General features: G+C 45.2%; 1 protein-coding gene across 4 annotated transcripts in view; it reads left to right on the top strand.

The window, feature by feature from the left end:
• Positions 1-27,513, top strand: part of gria3b (glutamate receptor, ionotropic, AMPA 3b) — an 85,780-nt gene that overhangs the window by 56,782 nt on the left and 1,485 nt on the right. The window contains exons 7-15 of one of the 4 annotated variants that reach the window (XM_042073498.1): positions 1,162-1,329; positions 1,715-1,819; positions 3,717-3,824; positions 5,909-6,115; positions 8,919-9,292; positions 11,732-11,930; positions 20,407-20,654; positions 21,577-21,691; positions 26,885-27,132. In XM_042073498.1, coding sequence (XP_041929432.1) covers positions 1,162-1,329; positions 1,715-1,819; positions 3,717-3,824; positions 5,909-6,115; positions 8,919-9,292; positions 11,732-11,930; positions 20,407-20,654; positions 21,577-21,691; positions 26,885-27,130 — 1,770 coding nt within the window. In that variant the 3' untranslated portion in view covers positions 27,131-27,132. Of the gene's footprint in view, positions 1-1,161; positions 1,330-1,714; positions 1,820-3,716; positions 3,825-5,908; positions 6,116-8,918; positions 9,293-11,731; positions 11,931-20,406; positions 20,655-21,576; positions 21,692-25,228; positions 25,367-26,884; positions 27,133-27,513 lie in introns of those variants that run through there. The other 3 variants (XM_042073500.1, XM_042073501.1, XM_042073502.1) reach the window with 3 other exon arrangements.

Raw genomic sequence — 27,513 nt, 5'->3', positions numbered from 1 at the left:
TAACCACACAGTTAATGATGAAGTCAACTAAACTCTCAGAATGGTAAAAAATCGAGAGTTTTTATAAGAAGTGATTTAGAGAACACTAGTGGCAGCAATAAGATTCTCTTTATTGTGACTTCATGTGGTCTCCCATCCAGTAATTGACCAAGGGCATGACTGCTTAGCTTTTGACAAAGACTGACCACAGGTAACACAGTGAGTTACGAACTTTAAAGACGACATCTCCAATACAAAGAATTTGACAGATTTGTTTCACCCTAAACAGCTCTGAGGTGTCGGAATTGTTTCGAAGCCTCGGAAAAGTTCGGCACAATTGCTTCGAACGTTTCAGTGTTTCATAAAGCCTCGCTTTGCCCATCCCTACATAATGATGATAACCAACATAGAGATTTGTGACTCACCAAGAAACTTCTGTGGAGGATGAAACGCTGCCATCGGTTCTTCACGAATTCTAGCTGATACTTTCCTTAGCCAAATGTATCGGTTCTTCACGTTAGCTGATACTTCCGTGAGCCAAATGTATCGTTTCTTCTTTCTTTTACAGTTCACTGTGTGCTTTAGCTTTCAAGCTTCATAGGTGCATTACTGCCACCAGTTGTTTGGGAATGGAATTGCATCTCTGATCGTCGTTCTCAACAAGTTTGACACTTATTGATGATTGACGGTACAGGGGCCAGTCAGGGGCCAATGAGATTTCAGATGGGGCCCGGGCCCCTGTGGCCCCGCCCCTAGAACCGCCCCTGCTACCAATTTATGACAAAAACTCTACCAGAACTTTTCTGATTATTCACATACTGTATACCGTGTTGGGGGTCGTTACCAATGGTACTGTTGCACTTATCACTCATTACTTTTATCACTTTGCCTATATAGTCCCTGTGGAAAGTAATTTGTGACACTACTCATTACATTACTTTGCCATTACTCCACAACATTTCCCAACACTGTATTATGTGTATACATTATATACATTATGTCTCATGAGATAGATCTGAGTGTGTAATAAGAGTACAGGTACAGCACAATACCACACCATGCACTCTTCCGTAAATGGCTCAGTTGTTTGACAACAGTTTCTCCAGTCCTGTCTTGCTGTGTGTAATTTTGTGGCTGAGTGCTTGCGGCGCACAGCAGACGTGATCTCTCATTATCGTGCAGTACACCTCTGCGCTCTCCTACGATGCCATCCTGGTGATCGCTGAAGCCTTCCGCTACCTGCGGAGGCAGCGGGTGGACGTGTCGCGGCGGGGCAGCGCGGGCGACTGCCTGGCTAACCCGGCGGTGCCCTGGAGCCAAGGCATCGACATTGAGCGAGCCCTCAAAACGGTAGGAGGGCCAAGGCTGCCCAAACCCTCTCTCACCCTTTCTCTAAGAGACATATAGTACTGTACATACACACACTCTCTTTCTCTTTCTTTCTCTCTCTTTCTCTCTCTCTCACTATCTCTCCGTCTATTACTTTTTTTATATCCTTTTTCTCTTACAGTAGCTTTCAAAATCAACCATAGCTGAACATGAATATTGCTCTAAGCTCTCATGGGCTTTTTTTAAGATGGGAGTTTATCGGCCCCATTGGCTAGTGCCACACAGTAATCATACTTATGTAAATGACTCCATTTTTTAATCTCTGCTCTTACCTTTTTACTCTCCTCTCTTCATCTTTGGTTCCTTTTGTCGCTTTGCTGTTGTTTTCCATGGCACCTTCCGGCAGGTCCAAGTTCAAGGTATGACTGGAAATATCCAGTTTGACAGCTTCGGTCGAAGATCAAACTATACCATTGACGTGTATGAGATGAAATCAGGTGGGCCAAGGAAGGTAAGTAAAAGCTCGGCTGGCCTCTGAAATTCAACTACCCACACATTGTGCGCGCTCTCTAAATTGGGAGCAGAGGTCAGTGTACAGTAAGATTGCAAACAGGCCTGCTTCCAAACTGTCAGTGGAGAAAAATAGCTGTTCTAGAGAAAGGTACTGTATGACTACTACATGACTTTATGTTGTTCCATTTCTTTTTGAATTGTGTAAAAAATGGGATATGGTTACCTGTTCCAAATGATGCTCGTTTTCAAAGACAATCCAGGAAGGGAAGAGAAAGATTATTTCAGTAGTCAAGCCATTGTGCTGTGTGTGCCTCTGTTTAGATTATCGGCCGGAGCCTTTTTTCCAGGCCAAGACACTCTTTGCCGTAGATCTAGCCAGGCTCCTCGAATCACAAGCAGGTTAATTGCCTTTTTTGCAGGTCAAATGCGCACTGCGGGGAAAAAGACAAAAAAAAAACAAAATAACAAGCACTTTTAAAAACCAAGCCCAATGGCTGTCAAGACATCCCTACAGCTGAGTTAGAAAAGCATTCGGCTGAATACAGAGTTTCTATTATCAAGCGTTCCACTAACCTAAGGCTGGTCTTTTAGGAACTGCATAATGGCGTGTTCCTTTACTTAATAGGAAATGTGATTAATCTCATCCTTACATCTTTGCTCTGTGTCAGCGCATGTATGTCGCAGCAGCTCATTATTGGACTCACTGGCAGAATAAATCTATGGATATAGTCCAGATGTAACACTAACACATGCACATACGCACATAGGCACACATGCACACACACACACACACACACACACCCACCCACCCACTCAAGTGCAGATGACACACATGTGCAGTGTGAAGTCACCAGTTTGGCCGAGACGATGATGCTGCGGCCCCCGAGAGGGAGGCATGAGAAGTGGCAGCGCAGCAGCTGTCCGGGGTGATTCATGAGGAGATATTTGCCCCTGCTGTTCCGGGGTGATTCATGAGGAGATATTTGCCCCTGCTGTTCCAGCGCTACATTCCAGGGCCTCAGCCACCTCAGCTGCCTCAGCTCTCCACTTCTATTCCTCCACCACCACCCCCAACCAAACACCACCGCTACCAACAATCATCCACTAGCTCTGTTATCCACACTAAAGCCTCATGAGGTCTGCACTCAGCCAGTGATGCCTGGCAGCTTATGGCCGCATCTGCAGGCTGGCCGTCGCAGGCGCAGGTTAAGATTTTAATCAAGGGACATACTGTTCCGGCGGGCTCGGGGGGGCTTTGTGTACAGCCGTTAAAAAAGCGGGGTGATAAAATAGACGGACTGCTGCTTCAGTGTTTCTACAGTATCCTTATTTGTTAAATTATCTACGGGGCTCACAATGACCCATCTGTTGGTTCACTGCCCCCCCCCCTCCATACGAGGGAAGTTATGAGCTCCAGAGTGATAAATGTTTGCTCAGCGCTGTTTTATTGCTGTTAGCCATTTCCTGCTGATGATTTGAGTCGGACTGAGCAGGGCTCGGCCCGCGCCGTCACAATGAAGCGCTTGCCCACTGTAAGCATTCTGCCCGTTTAACAAATGTCATCCGAGACCCAGATAACGCCGCGACTCAGCGGGCCACCGGAACCACACCGGAGTCCCGTGCTATCTGCAGACCGCTCGTCAGTTAAGTAGTTGTGATAGCACGAGCTAATGCTGTTTTAATGAACACAGAGCTGAAATGGCTTGTGCTGAAAATCCTGGAAAATCCTCCCCATCCCCAACACACCACACCACACCCCACCCGTACCAAACAGCCAAACCCCTACAGCACTGTCGCCATGTTGAGAGAGAATTGAAACTGCAGGGCAGCTAGGGGGACGTGTAATGCTTGTCTCGTCAACGTTGAAAATAACAAGCCTGTTTTCCATTTTTCAGATCGGGTACTGGAACGAGTTTGAGCGCTTTGTATCTATAATGGACCCGCAGGTCACCAACGACTCCTCCCCAGTGGAAAACCGAACAATTGTGGTCACTACTATTATGGTACACTTTCCATGCAGTTTTAAGTGTTTCACTAGTTCTGCCTCTCAAGGTCAAGGTGTTGATTCCAGGATTGATACATTCTGTCTTGGGCGGGTAGAAACACATCTCTTTTTGTGTTGCTTTCCATCCACTCACTACATGTTGAAACAGTCTGAAAGCCAGGACTGTTTCAACTGTATCCGTGTGGGTGCCAAAGCATTTTGATTTTTCATACTTCAGTGGCCTGTCGTAGCAGTGACATCACAATAACGGCATTGGTAGTGGTAATGGTTGAGTTGACTCCATCAAAAAAAAAAAAACATTCAATGCATACGTAAGTAGAACAATATCTGTCTGTCCATCAAGTAAATGGTCGATGACATGCTGGATACAAGCAAACACCGTGAGGAGAAAGAAAAGCAATGGTTTCTCCATGGAAAAAACAAATTAGGGGGAGGGAAACGATCCACTGCGTGCATTTGTTTCGCTGCCCTCACTCAAATCTGTTTTACATTGACCAGGGAGTGTTCTGTGCTGAAATGTGACATTCTCTGATCCCTGAGTGCTGTGCGAAGCGTTTGTTGGAGGTTTCTATTGGTTAATTCTATTAATTCAATCCATTTAAACTTCCGAGGCAAAGGTCAGGACACTTTTTACTCCTTAACGCTTTTCCAACGGAGCATTTGCGCGGCAATGATAATGACTGCCCCCCTTGCTCCATCATAACACAATCATGCCAGCCTGTTAATTGCTCTGTATGTGGCGAAGGCTGAAGCTAATACAAACAACTTTTCTGGTTCATGGCACTGTTACTTTGTTGTTTGGCTGTGAAAGGAAAGGATGTAACAGGCTGGAGTTGCTCCTGTGATGAAAGATTGTTGGTTAACAACACAGAGCAAAAAGGGTTTTTTTTGTGTGTTTCCACTGGTAAAGGTGAGAGATACATTCAGCACAGAACAAACAAAGCCATTGCTTTCCCCACTGGCATCCTAATTGTCCCTATCTCTAATAGGATGTGTCCTCTCTCTGTGAGCAGCCCCTCTGTTTGGTAATGATTTTCTAAAAAAGATTGAAAGAAAGATAAAAGCACAGAAAAAAAACAAGCTGCAGCAGTGTTTGAAATGAGAGGAGGGAAAAAAGCAACAACAAGCTTGCTGTATTCTCCTGGTGTAATTCTGTATGTTTACAAGGTATTTGCCCATTAGATCTTAATTATTGCTTTTGGTTCCTGTTTTGATTTGACGTTTGTATTTTAGTTGTCGTTCTGTTTTTTTGTTTGATTGTTTGTTTATATATCATTTAATTAATTTATTTTGGAATGATACGGCCTCCCTGCGCATTGGTGCAATGTGCTTGATGATGTTGAAATCAGTAGCAGCACTTTCTGAAAGCCCTTCTCCCTCTAGTCGCCATTTACTTTATGAATCAGACCCCATTCCCACCCCCACCTCCCCACCACCACGCTGCTCCTCTCACCCCCACCCCCGACCCCACCACTGCACCCCCCACTCCCACCCCTCCCCCCTCCACACACACCTCCGCTCCACCTCAGATGCTCAGCTGATGCCAACAGCCTTCCCCACCATGCAGAGCCGCCGCCGCCACCAAACCCCCATTACTGTAGGAAACAGTCTGTTTGCCTGCGTCGGCTTTCGAGCCCCGATTGGAACCCGTCTCATCTGGAAGCGGCCGGCGCGCGTTCGGTGGGGGCTGCTGGCTTCGGCTGACGCGTGACGCAGTGAGGTGCTCACAGTGTTGTTCAGGCTCGACAGCACCTCTCCCTGCAGCTTTTGCCACTGATGTTCTATCCTTTTGTGTGTTTGTATATGTGTGTGTGTGTGAGTGTCTGTCTGTGTGTGTGTGTGTGCGTGTGTGTGTGTGTGTATGTGTGTTTTTGTGTGTGTGAGTGTGTGTGTGAGAGAGAGAGAGAGCGAGAGAGAGAGCAAGTTTGTATGTATGTATGATGTATGTCTGTATGTATGTGTGCACTGTTTGTAATCTAAGCATGCCTGCATGCATTTGAGGCAGTCAGCTGTTGGTTTTGTGGGGCTCTTGTCTGTGCCCGTGCATGAGTGTCAATAAACCAGTGTATGTTTGATTAACAGGAAGCCCCGTATGTGATGTACAAGAAAAACCATGATCGTCTGGAGGGGAATGAAAAGTATGAAGGCTACTGTGTCGATTTAGCTTCTGAGATTGCTAAACATGTGGGCATTAAGTACCAGCTGTCCATAGTGATGGACGGCAAGTATGGCGCCAGGGACCCCGAGACCAAGACGTGGAACGGGATGGTGGGTGAACTTGTCTATGGGGTGAGTACCGGTCACTTCAAAGGGTCACCCCCAGCAGCGGTCTCTTCAGCCGCCTTTTTTGTTTCCCTTTTTCATCTCAATAGCGTTTTTTTTTTTTCTGAGTCACATCAGGTGGTCAGCCAAACGTAGGGTTAGTTAATTATGCGACGAGCAAATCAGGCTGGTATGCGGTGCGCAAGGCGGTGCGCAAGGCCACCGAGGTTTGTTCTGCACGCGTGCAGTGCAGCCGGCTCGTCTGGTTTCTCAGATGGGGCGTGAAGCCCAGCCAAAGGCTCCCCACGTGATTGTTTTTTTGTTGTTGTTTTTTTAAACCCACTCCATCACAGCATGCCATTGTATGATTCATCTCCACGGCCCTCTCCAGCGGAGAGCGCCTTCTCACAGCCGAGACCGGGGCCCCGCCTCTGAGTTTCATTTGTCAAAGGCGTCTCAGATGCCCGTAAACGCTGGGAGTCCACTGAAATCATTCCCAATTCCCATCGCTGACAATTTTTTTTAACCGATGGAGGGCCATATCCAAAATGCATGAGGGTTAGGTTACCTCATCTGTTCAATTTCCAGACCATCAGTGAGAAAGATTGCCTGGTTTGACGGCCCTAACAGCAGAAATTATCCTCAAAAATAGGCAGACCCACTGGCTATCAGAGGGATGGGGGTGGGGGTGGGGGGAATCTGCTACCTCTCAATCAAGAAATCACCCAGCATTTCTGCATCCATATTTTTATGACCGACAGTCAAGACGAATCATTGCTATGCCATTTGACCTCTTGACCGCTGAATTCATTACGTTTCGGTATGTCTCTGACAGGGCAGGTCCATGACCACTGATTTTTTACGTCTTTGTTATGGATTGATCCGGAGCTGCTGTGCCTGCTGTTAAGATGAAGCAGATCAAAATGTGATGCCATTGTGCAGCTACCTTGGAAACGAATGTCATCATTTTTAGCTGTGTTAGCAGTCATCATATTTTTGTTTTGTTTAGGTTGACCTTGCCAAATGCCAAAAAAAACAAATAGCAAAAGAAAGAGATTGTTCTTGAAGCTGCTTAGTTTCAAATGTATTCTGTAATCAATGTGGAGTTCACAATGTGACAACAAAGAGGTGCCCTTCACGAGCCACTGCCCAGGCAAAGAGGCTGGTATTTGATGAATCACCAAACCACTTGAGGCGGGTAATATTGTCTAAGTATACAAGAGGTGTTCAAATTATATTTTTTTCCTCCTGTGCTTTTCTAAAGCGATTCATCCCCGTTTGTGGCAGTGGGACGTGAGGATGGTTTTTTTTGGGAGGAAGCCATAAGCTGAGGGAGGTGGGAAGGGGGGGGGGGGGGGGGGGAGGGGGGGTGTGGAGGCGACAGCTCTTGCAGATGAAACATGCAGATGATAAAACAAGCACTTGAGGGAACAGTTGGCTGATTTGATTTGATGGAGAAATGTAGAGTGGATTATGTCACTGCGTTTTGTTTTGTCTGTCTGGCTCTTCTTTTTTTATTTCTTCAACGCCCCCATATTAAAGCCATCAACAAGATTTCCATTTCAATCCATTTACAGTAGTGCAAGTATGTACTGCCCCCTCGAAAAAAAGATCATCTGAAATTATTCATATGGCGTGCCATGATAAGATTTTGAAGCATATTTCTGCATTACGAATAAATCACTTACTATAAATCCTTAATTAGCTATTTATATGCAAATTATACTGTGATTTATTGGAACTCTGCGGTCGGCAGATTCCTACAGGTCATCTCTGTAGGAATAGATATTTGTGTTTTTGCCTCTTCCTACTCCTACCACAGTTCATGTCACCGTGCCCTGGTGTACAACAAGTCACTTCATAGCCAGGGAGCCATGATGGCACCATACGTAAATGTGTTTTTATAGTTTCATGTGTATTGCGTAGTAACCCGATATCACACCTGTCACTCTGGGCTCCCGAGGCGTAAGTCAGTGGCTCGGAGTGGAGGTGTGGGTGTGAGCTCTGGCAGAGCCCTGCATGAGCCCTGAGCCTGCCTCTACATCAGGCCCTGCCAGCAGTCAGAGGTCACAGGTCAGGAGTCAGGGGTCGCCCAAGGGCAGAGGCTCCAAGTGAAAGCCAGACCAAGCTGCAGGATGGAGTAGAACCAAGATGTGTGGGTTGTCCATATCATCTGTGCTTACTATAGATAATAAATAGCTAACAGCCTGACACACTGGTTACAGTGAGAAAAACAATTTGTTTGCTGCTTGTTATGCTTGGTGCGTAGGTATGGTTGACTTACAGCATGTGTTGAAATATGAAAAGTTAGTGTTGTTTTATCGCAAAATAATCAATACCCGGTAGTAAATACATTTTTGTTGTGTACATATTGAATTTGTAGCTAGAGCTTTTTCCTGAAAAGAGAGTCTTTAGGTTTTCTGCAGAGGAAATTGTACATCTTGTGCTGCAAAACTCATTTTTTTAATTTCACTCTCATTATTCTATCTTTTCTTGCTATTTCACACACATGGAATGATTTGCAAAGGATGCCTCACAACCTCATCTGACATCCTCCAAAGTAATAAGCATTAACAAATGTGCTGTAAAAGCCCAGTCAAATATCATGAAAAAGCAATGAAGTCCCCACGCTTTACCAAGAGCCCCCAGAGTCACCACAGCAAGAATTAGAGCTCTTCTCAAAAGTAATTAGCTTGTTATCAGCAGTTGCAGTTTCTTGTGAGAAAATGCAAATGTGTGCAGCTTTGACGAGGCTGCTGAACTGGGGTGGGGCGGGGGAGGAAGAGTGGGGGGTGGACTAATGCATGCTTGTACGTGTTCCTGTTTCCAGAGGGCAGATATAGCCGTCGCGCCACTGACTATCACCCTGGTGCGCGAGGAAGTCATAGACTTTTCCAAACCGTTCATGAGCCTGGGCATCTCCATCATGATCAAGAAGCCGCAGAAGTCCAAGCCTGGCGTCTTCTCCTTCCTCGATCCTCTGGCCTACGAGATCTGGATGTGCATCGTTTTCGCCTACATTGGCGTGAGCGTGGTGTTGTTCCTCGTGAGTCGCTTCAGCCCCTATGAGTGGCACCTGGACGAGCAGGACGAGACCAAAGACCCACAGACGCCTCCCGACCCGCCCAACGACTTTGGGATCTTCAACAGCCTGTGGTTCTCCCTGGGGGCCTTCATGCAGCAGGGCTGCGATATCTCTCCAAGGTGGGTGACCGGCAGCTGGGGGGTGGGTCATCTTTCTCTTCCTCTCATTTGTTTAGGTCTCTCTCTCATCGCAGAGGCGGTAATGCAGGTGGGTGGCTACCAGCCGAGCCGAGAGTGGGGAGGGGTCTCCTCTTTCTCTTCCTCTATTCCTCTCATCCGCTCAGCTCTCTCTCTCTCTCTCTCTCTCTCTCTCTCTCTTTCTCGTCGCAGAGGTTCTAACACAATGATGAGAGTGAGCAGCCATGCTTATCTTCCCCTCTCTCTCTCTCTCTCTCTCTCTCTCTCTCTCAGGTTTATGACACACTGATCATCAGCGGCGGTTGCTTTTTTGTGTTTGAATTGCCATTTCCTGAGTGCCATATGGCAGCAGCATTACCAGCTGGGTTAATGCATTCTCTGGTCTCCTCTGGTCTGTCGTGCTTCCATTTGGCTGTTTTAAATGTGCGTCAAAAGAGCCTCAAAAAAGTTCATTTCACCTGCATGACAGCTGCGAGGGAAGTTTACAGCCCTGCATTGTGATGGCTGTAATTGCTAGTTTTTGTTATACTATAGCTTTTGAAAAGCCAGGCATTTTCTCTCTCTCTTTTTCTCGCTCTCTCCCACTCTCTTTCTCTCACTCTCTTCCACTCTCTCTCTCTCTCCCCTCTCGCTCCCCCTGTTTTCTGTCCCCTGCTCCTACTCTCTGTTCATGTATCACTGGTCGCTCTGGCCTTGCCCTCTCACAGCACTGTGCCTGTGCCTGTAAAGGAGTATGGTTGCTCAAGCTGTTTTTGCCTCAGTGGTGAGATACTGATTAATTAGGGGTCCTTTGTGGCCCAGGTTGTCATAGATCATATTGCAGACTGACTGTTTCCCCATCACTGCAAGGGAGATATTGGTTGTATATTTCATTAAATGGCTACTGGAAGAATTCATGTGCACAGTGAAGGCCATATGATGTGAACATCACAATGCCTCCGTGTGTTACAGTATATCTTCATGTTGGTGTCTGATGCTTGAATACGCTAAACACCTAAAAATCCTTTTTCCTGGTTCATACTACTGCTGTGCAGTACTGCAGCTAGTACAGTACTATCACACTATAATTGGTAATGCTCTCCTCTGCTCTACTGCTACTTGGGAAAGCACTATATTGCATGTGGCTGAATGACATGCTCAATCTTTTTTAATAGCCGTTTCTGACATTTTAATTCGAAATCCAATATTTATACTGGATTGGCTACTAATATTTTGCAATATAATGTGACATTAGTGTGTATCATGATTTTATGAAAGATAAAAAAAATACTGTTTAAAGAGTTTACAGAGTCACTTCGTCCAAAACAAGGGAAATTTATCACATAATATATCACTGATTAGTTGTTTCAATCATCTTTATGTTTGGCACTCAATGCTAACAGACAATAAAATCCAGATTTTGTGGCAGCACTTACTAAAAGCTCAGTATCAATATGGTCCAGTTAATATACGATTCTGGGGAAAAACACTCAGAAACGATGTCTGTGATGTCACATGGCCCAGGCACACTCCTTCAAATAAACTCCTGTTCTGTTTGCGCCCATGCTGCCTGTTCTGTTTGCGCCCATGCTGCCTGTTCTGTTTGCGCCCCCGCTGCCTGGGCACCCCCTGCCCATGTGAGCTCAGAGTGATGGTGTGCAGAGAGCTGGTGTGGAGGAGTTCTGTGCTGTAATGGGACCTAAATGGGATGGCGGCGCTAAGCTAATGACAGTGTCGATTAAACTGTGTGTGGTGTAAATCTTTTATCAATTTGTCAAAGACATGCATCATTTTGACAGCGGCGTGTCTTCCATCATGACAGGCTATCATGCTCCCTCTGAAGTCCATACCTACTGATTGCTTTCACCACCCATTTTAGCGGTACACAGTTTATTAGGAAAGAAAGTACTGCTCTCAAAACTTGCTATGTGTGTGTGTCTCAGACTGCTTGTGTGCGCTTGTTTTTACATTCCTACTGCTTGCTTGTTGGGATTTTGGTGTTTTTCAGCATCTTATTTTTCTGTGAGTAGGTGTTCCCTCCCATGCTGACTTAGCTCTTAATCACCATACCGTAATCTACTCTGTGATGAAGTTGTTTTATTGCAGAGTGAAGACGGATCCAGTGTGTGATTGCATAGAGGGGGTAAAAATTACAGCACACTATTAGATGTAACCACAGGGAAAGGTAGAGGTGTAATGGAAAGCAAGCAGCTGTGTTTTTGTTGGAGTTAATTGTGCTTCTCTTTTGAGTGTAGGTGGATGAGTGTTAACACACCTTCCCTTTTGTTCTCTGGCTTCCATCTGTCTGTTTAACTCTCTCCCCCCCCCCCCCCCCCCATATACCCCCTCACCACAACCACCACCACCTCCTCTCTTTCTCTCCATCTCTCGCTCTCTCTTTCGCTTTCTCGCTCTCGCTCTCTCTCTTTTTCCCTCTCTCAGGTCCTTGTCAGGGAGAATTGTTGGAGGCGTCTGGTGGTTTTTCACTCTCATCATAATCTCGTCCTACACGGCCAACCTTGCTGCTTTCCTCACTGTGGAGCGAATGGTCTCCCCCATTGAGAGCGCAGAGGATCTCGCCAAACAAACAGAGATTGCCTATGGAACTCTGGATTCAGGCTCCACAAAAGAGTTCTTTAGGGTGAGTTCCTGCTCCGTGCTCCTGCTCTCCTCTCTGAATATGAAATAATAGAAAGTGCACCATGATTGGAAGTCTGCACATATCATAGATCAAAGTAGATTTATGAGTAGCAACATTGTTTTTTTAATATATACAGTATGAAGCCACATTATGCAATTACTTTCCTATCTGACTGGCACCGCTTTCATAACTCTGTTGACATCAAACTTTAAATTGGAGAAAGAGATGAAAATCCAGTTATGCTGTTCTGTGGCTTTGGAAAAAACCCTTCTTGTTTCGAGTTCACCTTGCTGTGTTTTTGTTTTCGTGAAGTTTGCAAATACGACACTTAAAGTGACACATGCGGCACCTCTGAGCAGCACACTGCCTTATCGCCTTAATCGAATTTTAACATGAGGCTTAAGCTTGACACGCAACTCAAAGAAAACTAGCGAATCGCTCTGGCATATTTTGCTGCTCAAATTGTAAACACTATTTTTTGGAAGAAAAACAAGGCTGAGGTTGATTTCTTACCGCAGTCGCGACATCCGTGGTGTTGAGAGAGCTGCGGTTTTGGCAAAAGCAAGCGTTGAAAGCGGGTGCTGGGGGATCTGGTGATTGGCACACCCAGCTCCATGGAGCGCTGAGCCGGCGGGGCTCCTGAGAACGTGATTAGCTGCGGTGATGGGCCAGACCGTTAGACAAGACACCTTCCATCACTGTCGACTGACACCCACCATCACACTGTCAATCAGGCACCTATAGAGCTGCAAGTGAAAAGAGGCGAACAGAGATGATCTCCCACTGAGTTTCATCACTTCGTGGGGTTTATCGGAGCAGCCAGGTTATTACGCGCCGACCGGCAGATGCATCTGCGAGGCCGTAGCCTTTTTCGTGTTGGCGTGGTGAACCCGAAAAGAGGTTAATGGCCAAGCTTCTAATTAACAGGAAACGAGGCAAAGAGATGGGAGAGGTGAAAAAAACAAAAAAAGCTTGCCGAATTCTCGTCACGCAGCACCTGGCCCCAACTGACTGGCTGTAACTTTATGCAAGTTGTGTGCCAGGTGCTATAGACAACCTTGGACGGAGTAGCGCCTCGGGGAGAGACTAAAATAATGGGCAGGGCCCCGAGTGCCTGAGAGGTGCGGCGCGGAAGCCGAGGCCTCATCAAAACCGGCCCCCCATCCTCCCACGCAGAGAGGTCAACTCACCAAATATAATTAGTTGGTTTTACTTGGCCAGCAAATTGGACCTGATGAAAAGGGGCCTCTGGGGTCAGCGCGCATGCTTGAGAGACGTGCAAGATGAAGTAAGCAATATGTCCAGCGGCCTCGGCAGGACCGCCGCCGCAATTAAAGCAGAAAATGAACTCTCTGGAACGGTCAGACGAGGGGAGGCGCGGCCCTCCTCCCATCTCAGTACAGTGCAACTCTTCAGGGGATTCAAAATGCCATGGATGGGAAAAAAATGAAAGCCTTCTATTAACATCTGAAGGTGCAACCTAATATTCCTTTGAGCTGGTTATATCCAGCATGCAACTTAATTCTTCTGATTCATCAGGCCATGCTCATTCCAGCTGACTGCTATCTAGCTAATGTAATGTGTTCATACTGATTAAACTGCTCTGAGGTGAATAACAAACTTGATGCTATAGTATACAAAATATTTATATTCATGCAAGTTTGTGTATGGGTAGGCTAATATTGTTGACGTTAGAAACAGTTAAATGAAAGGGGGTAAGAGATAACCAAATACACTGTCAAGTCGGCCTGATGAGAGAGTGAGAAAATATTGAGCGCTCAAAGCCTTCACGTGTGTGTAAAGGTGTCAGAGGCTCGTATGTGCCTTGTAACATTGTGTTGATGTTCATCACTTGAAAGAGTTATGTCGATTCCAGGTCTGCATGGCAGGCTGTTTTCATGTCATTAAAGGTTTGTGCGAGATAACTGATGGGGCGGTTAGGGACTTGCAGATTCCACATTTTCTATATAATGAGTGCCCTAGTTACACTCAAAGCTTTCAAATCTGAAATGACATGTGTGAACTGCTTTTCCAGGGGACTTTTAATTAAAACTGCAGAGGGCTGACGAGGAAAAAAACACTGATTAATGGAGGCACAAGTCCTATTTTAGATCTGTTTTTCAGGAAATACATTCTGGTTTAATTAGACCCATACGGCAGAGACCAGCTGGAAATATGAACTGAGACACAGCATTTTGAACCAGACATATGTCATCATCTTTGACATAATTCTCTTTCATTTTTTTCCTTGTCGTATTTGCCCAGTATTTCATTTTATTTCATTTCAATTTTTTTTTTTTGCACCAAAGTTGTTGGTGTGTGAAACACATTGCATGTGTTCACATTCTCACAAAGAAACTTGGCACATCCAAGCAGAATCTGGGGCAGCTCATGCATGAGCTGTGTGTAGATCAGTGGAGTATTCATCACATGGTTTTTAGCAGATGGACCTCCTGCCCTCACAGTAAACCTCGCCCATAACAACAGGAACTACCCAGGGTGCACCACCCTGGAACGCACAACGGGAGATTCCAGTCCATTTTTCTCATTTGCCCACCACGCTCGGGAGGACGTGAATCTCATACCGGTGCACCCAGAGGCCCCGGCGTTGGAGCCCTCAGAATGGTCAATAAAAACCTTCCTGAGGTTAGATAGTTAACCTCCCCGAGAACAGCGGGCCACTCCGTGGCCAAGCATATTATGGAGGGGAAAAAAAACTGCCAACGCAAACTCCCCTGAGTAAGCTGAATCACATACGTCAAGAGGAACTGGAGCACATTTTCATAAAGATCAGATGCTGTGAAACGACGCTTCATATCCTAGATGGTCTCTGTGTCTGCTCTTATCCCTGCTTCGCTCGCCTCATAAATCCAGCCATGTTGGGAGCCCTCAGCTGTCCTAATGCCTTACTGTAATTTACAAGTGGCAGCTCCCGGGAGTGACCCGACCCCCCCAGGTGGGCTCCGGAGCGGACATAACTCACTCGTCCACCTCCGGGTGTCTCTCTACTTGTCATGTTCCAGCGCCGCTGGGCAGCCAAGGTAGACCCTAATCTGTCCTCATTTGGCCAGTGAGTGCCAGCCCGCTCGTTCGCCCCCTGCACAGCGGGCGCCACGCCTTTAGCAGGGAAAGGTGGCCGTTTGCGACCGAAGCTCTTTACCTCTTCAGGCTGACAATCATCAGTCTAGCACCACTAGTATTAAAAAAAAAAGAAGGCACACACACAAAAATGCTTGATAGATGCAGGCGTGTTCTCGGTGGGGAGGGAGGAAGAAGGACTTTATCTCTGATCGATAGCCTCTCAAGGCGCCTGCATCTGTCCCTCAAATAAAAGGCGCCAGCTGGTGTAGAGACTCCCATGGAGCGCCCTGTAAACCGACGCGGGACTGCAGACTCTGCCAGGCTTCCCCCCCGGCACCAGCGGCAGCCGTAGCGCGGCAGCATCGCACAACACATCCATACTAATAAAAGAGCCTTAGAAAATAGTCTGCTTCGCCACAGTCTCTGCTTATGATTGTATAGGTCTGTTCATATTATGGCCACTGTACCTACACAACCCACAGCTGCCACTGTGCTACGTAGCCAGGCATTTGATTTGACTTGACTGAATGTATCCAAGTCCCTTTTTATAGTACAAGCTGTGCACAATGTAATGGGTTTTTAAAACCATACCAAAGAGTTTAAATACTTCATAATGGTGGGCATGGTCTTACATATTTGATCCATATTTTTTAGAGAGAGATGTGTGACCATCAAACCACCTTTCATGTTCCTTGCATAATTCAGGGGCTTTACAATAATGAATGGCAAATGTGGGTGGAAGGAAAGCCACATTTGCTCCCACAGCTTATGTATTATTCCTGGGCCCTGGTCTCCCCCCTATGCATAGCATAACAGGTAGAGAGTGAACATCAGGAACCTTGATGCAGGATCTCTTTCACCTCCCTGAGCGTGAAAATCAATTTCACAACTGAACAATTACGGTATAGGGACACTATAACTTATACATTATATAAACCAGTATGCGGCACCGATAAAAGAGAATGTAATGTCAGCTTTATTTTTTTTGGACCCCCATAGAGTCTTTTTTTAGAATAAAAGATGGAAAAGATTCAAAAATGAAATGCGTAAAGATGATGGCTGTAAAAGAGGGGATGACTAATGTTAACAGGTCGATAAATAAAATGGAGCGTCGAGGATGTCCGGAAATTACTGTCTCCCTTGTGAATTATTTCCGTGTGCTACCGCTGAAAGGGTCAGCTCTCTCACAACCGAGAGGAACCTGACAAAAGCAGTGACGAGCTAGTCTAAAACAAGACATAACCTTCAAATGGGACCGGGTCCCTTCAGAGGCCCATGTGACACACCAGATGAACTGAAACCACAGCGATGGGGGGGGGGGGGGGGGGGTGGTTGTTAAGCAAGAACAGAAAGACAGAACTACAGCATGAAAGACGGAGCCCAAGTTATTGGCTTCAAGCACTGCGACTCAAAGCCCGTCTTTTAGTATTCCAGGCATATGCACATCAATGACAATGTAAACCTCTAGAGCCCTAACTTTCCCCACTCTGCGCGGCTGCGATACAGGTAGAGGCAGCACATTTCATAGTTGCCACGGCAGCGCTAATGTCCTGAAACTCAACAATATGAAAGTAAAAAAGTCGAGTTGAAAGAGAAGCTCTGTAATGTTTTACGGACGCTTTCGAGCGGCGGGGCCCAGAGGCTGAGAGGCAGGGGAGGGAGCGAGCATGATGAAAGAAGCCTGCAATGCCATCGGATAAACTCCTCGCCTGTTTGGGAGGAAGGCTATTTGGGCAGCGCCCACAAAAAGGTTGACTAACTCGCAATCAATACAGATTATCAGGGTATTAATGTTGAGCAGGCCAATGACTTTGGACTTCTTTTTCTACCCTTGCGTTTCTTTTCCTCTGAGTTCTCTCCTTCACAGCAGACAGCACAAACATGGTTAGCACTCCAAACACCGTGTAGTTGACTTCACAAAATAATGCAGTGAGAAAATATATGTGCGCAGATGGCTCGTAGATTTATGTGTTTGTATTTATGTTTATTTGGAACACTCCACTGTTGTACTGCCAGCCTGTCTTCACACCAACCCAAAGATTTTCATCTCTTCCCCCGCCTTCAAAGCAGTCATGCGTTTTATGCCACGCAGAAAGTAAACATTTGTAGTGCAGTTTCTACAGAGTGTTGACTTTAACACAGAATGGTGCGCAGATCTGTTAGGCTTTGAGGATGAAGGATGAAATGCCCCTTGTATGAGGTCACTTTACAAAACCCAAGATGGCAGTCCGCTTCTCTCCAGTGCATATGCCCTATGAGCTTGGTGTGCAGTGTTAGTGGTGCAGTGTTAGCGGCAGGCACTCTTATTGACCTTTAGGCTTCAGAGACAGTGAGTCAAGCTGGGTTGCCTGCAGGTGCTGGGTGGCTTGTGTGTAGCCTGGCTGAGGGGCTCAGTTAACCCACCATGTTCCTGCTACCCGCTGCCTGTCTGTGTCAGGCAGTAGTGCTGCCATTTCCTCCCCCTGACCAGACAAAAAAGCAGTTCGAAGTTTGCCCACTGTCACCTCAATGTCTTTACCGTCACACTCAAAAAGAGTGGAAAGTCTGTGTGTGTGTGTGTGTGTGTGTGTGTGTGCGTGTGTGCGTGTGTGTGTGTGTGCATACCATCGTCCCACTGGGGAGGTTGGCAAAACGACCTCCACTGGGCTGAGGGAATTGCATAGCCATAGCATAGCGTTGGGTTGGCAGCGCTAAGAGGGCGGGTGCATGTGAGGCCAGTGGAGATCCCATCTGGACTGCCCCTCTCTCCCTCGCCCAGACAGCCCTCACGGACCCTCTGTCTGTGGTCTCGGTCGACGCTGGACGATCTGTCACGCTGACATCCCCTCTCTCCATCTGAAGACTTGTTATCAGGCCTACCCACAATCCCCTGAAAAATCTCTGTTTGTGCTGGAATGAGAGGATGAAGCTTTCGAAAGTAAACACTGACCGCAAGGCTCCCAGAGACACCGTCTCGGAAATGCTTAGAAAACACAGCTAAACACTGTGTGTCTTCTGGGTGTTTAGGAGGAGTAAAGGGGGTATCATTAGCACAGTAGGCCTTGCTTGGTAATGTTGTCTAATTTACTCCAACAAACGATGGCCCCGTTTGATTCATGGCTTCTAATCAAGTTTTTTTTTTTAAATGGCTGCCTAATGGATGTGGACAATCACATTGAGAAAGACGCTCTCACCGAGTCTCACTCCACATCCAAGTCTCCCCACCCCCTCTCGGTGTTTTCCTTTTTTCATTGCCGTTCTCGGTCCAGCCACTGATGAGGCTTCTTTAGGTTGCTGTTGCACTCGCCCCACTCTGATATTGATGAATTGACTTCATAAAGCTGCAGGCAGCACTGTCTCAGCCTGCACAAATCAATGCCAGATTCTTTTTTTTTTTTTTTTTACCCCCATCTCCTTTGTAAACATCCCTGTGGATTTTGGGGGGAATGCTGCGTTAGGCTGCCTCACAAGCTCCAGATATCCCTGGCACCACGGGGACGTCGTCCTCCAGCTAGCGTCCTTCCAACATTTTGCAAACGTCAGCTCCAGCATCTGAGTCCTCCGCTGGCATCCGCGGTGGAAATTTCCATCTATTTCTTTTAAATATCCCATGAATTATAGGCATCAGCTCGGCATTTGTGCTGTTTACCGCTTGATTGATACTGCTCGCTCGCGTCCTTTTTGTCTTTTCAGACTGACCCCTTGGCTCATGATGGATGGTTCGAAATAATTGAATGGAGTGCACATTGTCAGTTATGTCAAGGATAATGGATCTGTTTTGTTAAACATGATGCAGTGTTCATAATACTCTGAGTAGTCTCAGTTTTAAGTAGTGTATATTAGGGGATACTTTGTTCCTCTTTAAAGTACGGAAGAATTGTGGACACGGGCCAACCACAGCCAAACACAATACTGCGTTCTGACTCATAATAATTACAGTACATTCTTTCTGTTAAAGGAGGCTTTGAATAAAAAATGGCAGATATAGTCCATTTCAGATTATGCGGTGAGACAGTGTTACCTCTGCTCTTTACTATTCATGTCATGACTCACAGTGAGGTGCAAATTATGCAAAGTCTCTCTCGCTTTTCTCCCGGTCTCTGTCTCTCTATCCGTCTTTTCTCCCTGTCTCTGTCTCTCTATCTGTCTTTTTTCTCTTGTCTCGCACTTGTTCTCTCTTTCCTTTTAGAGACCTCTTTGAAATGCCCTATCAAGCCATTCGACTAGAAGGGCCAGCTTATTTGAAATTCATAGTTTGTTGGTGATGCGTCATGCTCGCATTCCCCATTGTGTGTGTATGTGTGTGTGTGTGTGTGTGTGTGTGTGTGTGTGTGTATGTCTGAGTTTGAGTGTGTGTATGTGTGTCTGTGTAGAGGGACGTAACTTTATAACTCTTTCTGCCCAATCCAAGGGAACCGTCACAGTTGATTTGGGAGCATCTCTTCCTGATGCAGTCCCAAGTGTCCTTGGCGTGGTGGCCGGGGTGATGGGTGACGGCTCCCCTGCCGCCGCCACACAGGCGTTTCTAATTTATGTTGCCACGCCAACAGCTTGTCTAAAGCTGGGCTCTATTGGCAGCCTTCCCCGTGCCTCCCCTAAGCCCCCACTCACCATTCTGCTGCAGCGTCGGACCAAATCAAATTAATACGACTGAGAGTTCCACCCTGTCTTGGTGCCGTGTTCGGCCCAGAAGCAGATTCCCTCCTAGCTTACAGCTTATAGCTTCACTTACAGCCGTTACATTGCATACATGAGGAAGACATTGCTGTGTTAGTACTGCTGTTAATCCCCAAGCAGAAACCTAATGGTTGCACAATGCCCATTGTTATGTTCGGAGTTTACCCTATTACCACCTCTTTATCACCTCGTTACATTTTTTGTCTCCTGTGTAGCCTACCTCCTCTTCATTTCTTTCACTCACGAGCACATTATGCTGAAACATTACTCTCAATGGTTTAGTGTAATTATCAAGCATGATTAACTTCATAGAGGAGAATTTAATTGGGGTTTTCGAAAAAAAGTGTATTATGGTTATACTAAGTAAATAAGCATAAATTTGTAAATTCTAGATTATTTAAATGTAGACAATTCTCAAGCATTGGAGATGTAACCTTTCAGCTGCTCGTCACATTTTTTGTGGGCATTCAATACAATTTGCTATCGTTTTGTGTAAATCTCTAAATATTTCTCGGAAAAAAAAAAAACCAAGCAGACACCGTGTCATATTACTCAAGCAGTCACAATTATAAGATGACACTTGTCCACTTTGTCCTCTAGCTGAATGCACTTTGAAAACAAGCCTGTCTGCGTGATATATAATAGCCTTTCTCTCTCTCTCTCTCTCTCACTTTCTCTCTCTCTCTCACTTTCTCTTTCTCTCTCTCTTTCTCTTTGTCCCCCTCTTTCCTCCATGCAGCGCTCTAAAATAGCCGTGTATGAGAAAATGTGGTCATACATGAAATCTGCTGAGCCCTCTGTCTTTGCCAAGACAACACCTGATGGGGTGGCGCGGGTACGAAAGTCGAAGGGCAAGTTCGCCTTTCTTCTCGAATCCACCATGAACGAGTACATTGAGCAGCGGAAGCCCTGCGACACCATGAAAGTGGGCGGAAACCTCGACTCTAAGGGCTATGGGGTGGCGACCCCCAAAGGCTCAGCATTAAGGTAGGTGGAATAATATAACAATATTCTCCATGTTGTTATAGTATTCCACCTACCCTGATGTCTCGTGTTGTCATCTTTCTTCTTCCTTCTGTCCTTCTTTCTGCTCTCTCTTCCTCCTCCTCCTGCTGTTCTTTTTTCTCTTCCTCCTCTACTTTCCCATCCCTCTCTGCTCTATTATCTTATTTCTTTCATCTTCTTCCTCTTCTTCTTCTTCTTCTTTTTCTTCTTTTTGTTTGTGAGTGACCACGGAGAGGTAACGGTATGATGCTTTTAACTGTGCCTTGATATCATGATTGAATCTTATTCTCTTTATGGTTTTCTCCTTCTCTGTGTTTGGGTGTTATTATTTCTCTATGACATCAGTCTAACTTCTTAGTGTCAGAGTTAAAACCCATTCCACGTCCTGTGTCTCTCTCACTGTTCTTCTCTCTTTCCTTTCGATCCTTCCTCCTGTCTTGTGTGCTGTCCTTCCTGATTGTTGTGTTGTCACTTTTAATTTAACAGTTCAACGGTTTTTCAATTTAGCTTGTAAAAGCTGCGCTGTCACTTGTGACGAATGTTAATTGCATGGTGTTTGTTGTTGTTACTTTTCTTCTCAATGACGAGTGTCCCCATCCCGCACACTTCAGTTTTAAGCAACGTAACCCTCCATGCCACCTTTAATATTTAACACTTTCTTTGCTCTAAGCCTTTCTTATCTCCATAATATTCGTTAAAATTCTTTACCAAATTGTCCTTTCGTGCTCTTTCAATAACCATTCTGATTACTGATTATTATGATGATTACAATAATAAGCACTATTAGTAGTAGTATTAGCACTATCTACTATCGCTACTATTATGATTACTACTACTATCACTATGCATTAGATTTCTCACGGACCTGTGCATTTTCTTACAAGTTATGTTTTATCGTTTCAAGAAATGCTGTTAACCTGGCAGTTTTAAAACTGAATGAGCAAGGCCTCTTGGACAAATTGAAAAACAAATGGTGGTACGACAAGGGAGAGTGCGGCAGCGGGGGAGGTGACTCCAAGGTCAGCCTCAATGTCACCAAAATCGGGTACCATAGTGCAGAGTAATCGGCAAGGCTGTTATGTCTGAACTGAATACCAAGGGCCACGCCTGCCGCCCAAGGCGGCGTTTTGAGAGCGTGCTTATTGCATATCTACCCATTTAAGATCCAACCAAGAACCCTGACTCGGCTAACGGAGGGAAAAAAGGACCAGTGAGATTTTGTCTGCCTGAGGAGATTGTAGCAATGAATGCTGTTGCATCAGCTCTAATAAGAAGTAGCGTGGCTTAGGAGAGAAAGGGAGTGAGAAAGAGAGAGAGAGAGGGAGTGAGAGGGAGAGAGTGAGTGAGTGAGAGAGAGAGACCACCTCAATTTCTGGGGCAAATGCTGAGCATTCAGCTGGAAATGAGAGAGAGGGAGCTGTCAGGTGAATGAGCAGTGGCTGCCCTGCAGAGAGGCAAAGGGAGACATGGCGTTAGCGCTTCCTTTACCTTCTGCAGGGGAGCTGAACACTGATGGAACAAGACTTCACCAGTAAGACAAACCACACTGTCTGGGGCTCTCCCCCGGCTCAAAGGGCCGCAGCCGAGTATCGCAGCTCCACAGCAGGACAGGTAATGGAGGAAATCATCAGAATTTCAAATACTGCAGAAGGAAACGTATATTCCGCAAATATATTTCTTAGTTAAATTTGTAAAGACAGGAGAAATGGGAAGGGTTTTTTTTTTTTGGGGGGGGGGGGCAGCCAAATGCTTAAGGTGCAGATTGGTTTTAGACAGCCTCAGTCCTGGAGTTTTCCGGAGACTGGCTCGCCACGTAACGAGGCCTTGGACTGCTCCTCGGAGTGAGCCGCGTGCAGAGCGGCCGGCCCGCGGCAGTCCAGTCAGGCGAGGCGAACAGCGGAGTCTTGAGGGGACTAAGCATTGCAGGAAAACGTGAGAATTCTAATCCAAGCGGCTGTCACTGGCAGTCAATTAAACTACCCATTCATCAGTGTGAAAAATCAAAGTCCTTCATTTGATTCCACACCAATCAGGAGGGAAAAAAGCCCTGTTGAAGTAATGTCAATGTAAGGGGAATTTCCTCTGATAGCACTGTATGTGTTACCTGGCACCTGCAGTTGGTGAGGGAAAACCATATTAAAATGGCATCTTCAATGGCCATGTCTGTGGAACTTTAAGAAGTTTCCATTCGATCACTTGAGTATAATCAAGTAAGAGCAATGTCGAGAGGAATGCTGTCTTTATTTTTTGACTTTTTTTGTAGGACAGTTGTGGTAAGTTCTCTCAGTTTTCTTCTTTTTCCCAGAGCTCCACAGCACCCATCCTCACACATGTGGGACCTCACATTTCCAGGATGAAAATGGGAGTGCAGGCCAAACATTAGCAGAGAGGTCAACAGCAGTGTCTTCACAGTCAAAGAAACATACACGTAGCTGAAGTGTTTGGGAAACAAAGGAACCCATTCTTTCAGCATATTGATGCTGATGCCTATTTTGTCCATTGATTTTTGCAATACCTGTATATTAAATTATATTATATTACGATAAATTATATTATATTATATTATGGAAGGTATAATATATAGAGAGACTTGGCAGTGTAGAATAGAATAGTATTGTCAATGTCATCTATCTGGTGCAGTCAGGAGCATCAATATATTTCCTGATGCAGCACCCTCATTAAATCTCAAATGCACAACATGTAACCAATCAACATAACTCGTGAGCTTTGATTGGTCAGTGAGTCACAGAAGGCATCAGCAATTAAATTTTATTGATCTTCATTGATGGATCACAAATAGCTCGCACATTTTACCTCCACTCCTTATGGCAGAATGCTCAATAACATGCCACTCTGCGGAGCCATAAATCTTTATTTTTGCACAGGTTCCCAACAAGTCAGTCATGGCTAAAGAGAAAATAAACAAGTAAATAAATACATTATGAAACGACTGCACACAAACGCCTAATTTCCTCCTGAAAATGGGGTCTGGGCATATTCCTACCCTAGCCAACAGTGCACTCCGCATGTAGCTCTTCCTTTTCCCTCTCCCCTCCGACGCAGAGGCTGGCCTGGCCAGACCTCCGTGCCTCCTGACCGAGGGGGTAGCACCCGGCAGCCGGCAGACAGGGTGAAGGTTTTGTGGGCTTTCATAATCACATGCTCTGTTCCAGCTCTCTCTCTCTCTCTCTCTCTCTCTCTCTCCCTCTCTCTCTCTCTCTCTCTCTCTCTCCCTCTCTCTCTCTCTCTCTCTCTCTCTCTCTGTTGTTGCTTTTTCCCCCTCCTAGTTTTGCAGTGAGATCAAGCCTACCTTGGCCTCTGTGCGCAGTCCGTGGGCAGCCTGTACATGAGCCTGGTGCTTTCAGGTTGCGGCGGCTCTTCTGGACCCAGCCAAAACAAAACAAAAAAAAAAACAAAGCCAGCTCTGTGTGTTGTGTGGGGGCTACGAGCTAAAGAAGGGAAGAGACAAAGAAAGAGAGCCAAGCTACCTGTGTGTGAGAAAAAAACAGCCTCTCAACTCCAAAGCCCCCTCTCTCTTCACTTTGCCTTTAGGCAGCCTGCTTCCCTCCTCCAGATGGTTCCTCTCACTCCACTCACACTTAACACTTAAAGGATAATTACATTGTTAATCAATGTCTCCCCGGGCAAAAACAAAGAAATTAAGTTAAACCACGTAGAGCAAGTGGCCATTGAGGAGGGGGGAGGCAATTTTCAGCCAGCAGATCCATACGTATCCAGAAAGATTTACCGTCTAATTTGCCGCCTCACAATTTCTTTGCTGACATTTGAAACAGGGCACAATTCCTTGTAAATAAAATCATTTACAAGAATAAATTCCTGGAGCAGACATAAAGTGATAGCGACATTAGAAGAGAAGAGTGTATTCTTTACAAAGTAGCTTATCTTATTCGCATAGCATTCTGGTCTGACCCTTTCATCAGCAGACACATTATTTACAGAACATTTGGCTTAGATCTGTCAGTAACATTTGTCTTAGATCTTAGTAATCTGTCAGGATTACTGAAAAAGATATTCCACCTGTCACTTCAGACAGGCAGTATCCTCTTACAGGAGAAGTATGCTATGATGCTAGCTTAACATCATTGTATATGCAGTGACCCCCCCTCCCCCCTTTCCCCTCCCTCCTCCCCTAAAAAAGTACAACTCTCCTCAGCAAAATAGAACTGGTGTTTCTTTTCTTTGCTTGTCTGTCAGTCAGTAGAGGGTTCCTGTTAGATCACTCGTCGGAGGTCATATGGTTACCTGTGACACCCACGAATGCATTTCCTTTGCTTTTATAGATTTGCAGGTTGTGTCTTCAGTACCTGCCTGTTCCTGTTAACAGTGTATGCCGATTACTCAAAGCGATATGGGTAGGCCCTGGCACATTAGCTTAGCTATGGTGAATAGAAGGTAATAGCTAGTTTGCCTGCAGTTTGTGATGTTGAAATGGCCAGGAGCCCTGCTTTATCGCTTTGTAAAGTATGAAGTAGCTAAGACTTGAATAACATAAAATAACATAATATAATGTTATTTATGTTATTTCCCACGTGAAGAACTCCTGTAAACCTTGCAGTATTGAAACTCAGTGAACAAGGCATCTTAGCCAAGCTGAAAAACAAATGGTGGTACGATAAGGGTGAATGTGGAACCAAGGACTCTGGAAGTAAGGTCAGTCGCTGCAGGTCTTTTGTACTGATTCCAAAATTGCATTTTGACGTATTGTTCATATGCAAAGAAAAAAAAGCACAATTCAGATATCTATCTTTCCTAATTTTTTCTGATGTAAAAGTACAGTTAATTACATTTTTTTGTATTGCCACTCTAATTAGACAAACATTGAGTGGCCAAAATAGTTGCACAATACCCCCACTTGGAAATAGTATATTTTTTTGAAAGCAAAAATTACAATTACATTTTACCACTGTATGTGCTGCCATACTTTTTAACGAAGCACCATTATGATACATTTCTATTAATGATAAATCGGCTATAGCACATGTGGGGAGTTTATAGAGTGCTAATGACAAAAAATTGAATTATTATTATACACAAGTGTTATTTTTGCTAATTTTACACTTGATATTCATGACATAATAACCATTGTGCTGCTGTTTTTTATTTACCAAACTTTTAATTAAAATTTTGATTTATTAGCGTTGTTACTTATTTGCATGGAAATATGTCTATTAGATTATTTTTCCTCATGTGGTGTGAACAACAAACAAAATTTTCCAGTGTGACATGCTGCTTCTAAGGAGCCTGTTAGGAGCCATGGCATCATGGTGCTTCCATTCCACTGGTCTTCTAGGAAACAGGAGTGTCACAGTGTCAACATTTTGTTTGCACTCTACATGAAGCTAAATAATATAATACACTTGTTTATTAACCCTCTGAGGTTATTTACAGATGAATAATGTTGCAGAAATAGAATTCCAAGTAGCCCGTAGATGCAGTCCAGAACTCATAGGGTTAAACTGCAAATAGTAAAACTCTTATGAACAAATTTTTAATCAATAAGTTTGGGAAGTAAACAGCAGCAGAATGGTTTGACTCGGCTTTTAAAATAACCCCTTTTTGAGTAAATATGTCAAAATATTAATTTGAATGTGTAGATTTGTTTAGCCAGTACAACACAACCATACCAATCTACATAGGTTCAGTCAGGGCTTACTAGAGTTATTTTGACCTGAAAGTTACTGACCAGCTTCCTTAAAATGAAGAAGCCATTGGTTAGCGTAGCTTAGCGTGACCTCTACATTCACCAACAGAACAGTGTGCTACTGAACACCTTCCGTTGACTGGCCTCCTTGGGAGTGCTTGTCTGACCGCGCTGGCCAGGGGTTTCTCACAACGCCTGACCACTGCAAAAGAGCCAGACACCTATCAAAAGTCAACCTTAATCGAGCAGCTAGAGCCTCAGGCCATGTGCTGTGATTCTCACTCCTCCAAATGTTCTGCCGCCTGTGGAGGAAACGTAATTAGCCAAAGGTAGTAGTGGGAACATTGACTCAAGGAGGACGCACAGATGATGGCCCATAGTTTCTACCCTCAGGGGCTAGCAGTCCTTGTGTGGTGTTTGAATTAGAGACCCTTGACAGAATCCTCTAGGTTGCAGCTATTCTGATTTAGTTATCATTTTGCTCAATGCTTTCAACAGAGCGCCTCCTCCACTCCCGAGAAATACTAACTATGTTCTTCACCTTTCTTAGGACAAGACAAGTGCACTCAGCCTGAGCAATGTAGCCGGAGTCTTCTATATTCTGGTTGGAGGGCTGGGGTTGGCCATGATGGTGGCTCTAATAGAGTTCTGTTACAAGTCACGAGCAGAGTCCAAAAGGCTGAAACTCGAAAAGAATGCCCAAAACTTTAAGCCAGCTCCCCCAACAAACACTCAGAACTTTGCCACATACCGAGAAGGCTACAATGTGTATGGAACAGAGAGCGTTAAGATCTAGGGGTATGACTCATAGTCCTGTCCCATGTCATGTTATGTGCTGTGCTCTGTCTTTTTGTGTTTGTGTGTGTGTGTGTGTGTGTTTGTTGTATTTGGTGGTGGTTTGTGTGTTATTACAGCAACAAAGAATTTCTGCAAGTAAATTGGGTAAAAGTTTGGGCATGGATACATAAAAAGAAGAGAGAACTTAATTATTTCCCCAAATTAAACAGTACTCTGTCAGGCATGAAGTGTTTATTTGCGCCTGTTCATAGGTATTCAAAACAAACAATCCTCAAACAGTTTCATATTCATATTTGATTCAAATTTGATGTAATTTAAGATGGAACATAAGATTAATGGACTTGCATGTCATTGTTGCATGTACTTTTATCATGTATGTGC

This window comes from Alosa sapidissima, chromosome 20 (genome assembly GCF_018492685.1).
Source record: "Alosa sapidissima isolate fAloSap1 chromosome 20, fAloSap1.pri, whole genome shotgun sequence".
In the NCBI taxonomy this organism is placed as follows: domain Eukaryota; kingdom Metazoa; phylum Chordata; class Actinopteri; order Clupeiformes; family Clupeidae; genus Alosa; species Alosa sapidissima.
Note: the sequence above shows the minus strand (reverse complement) of the source record. Positions and strands in the feature narration are given on the sequence as shown.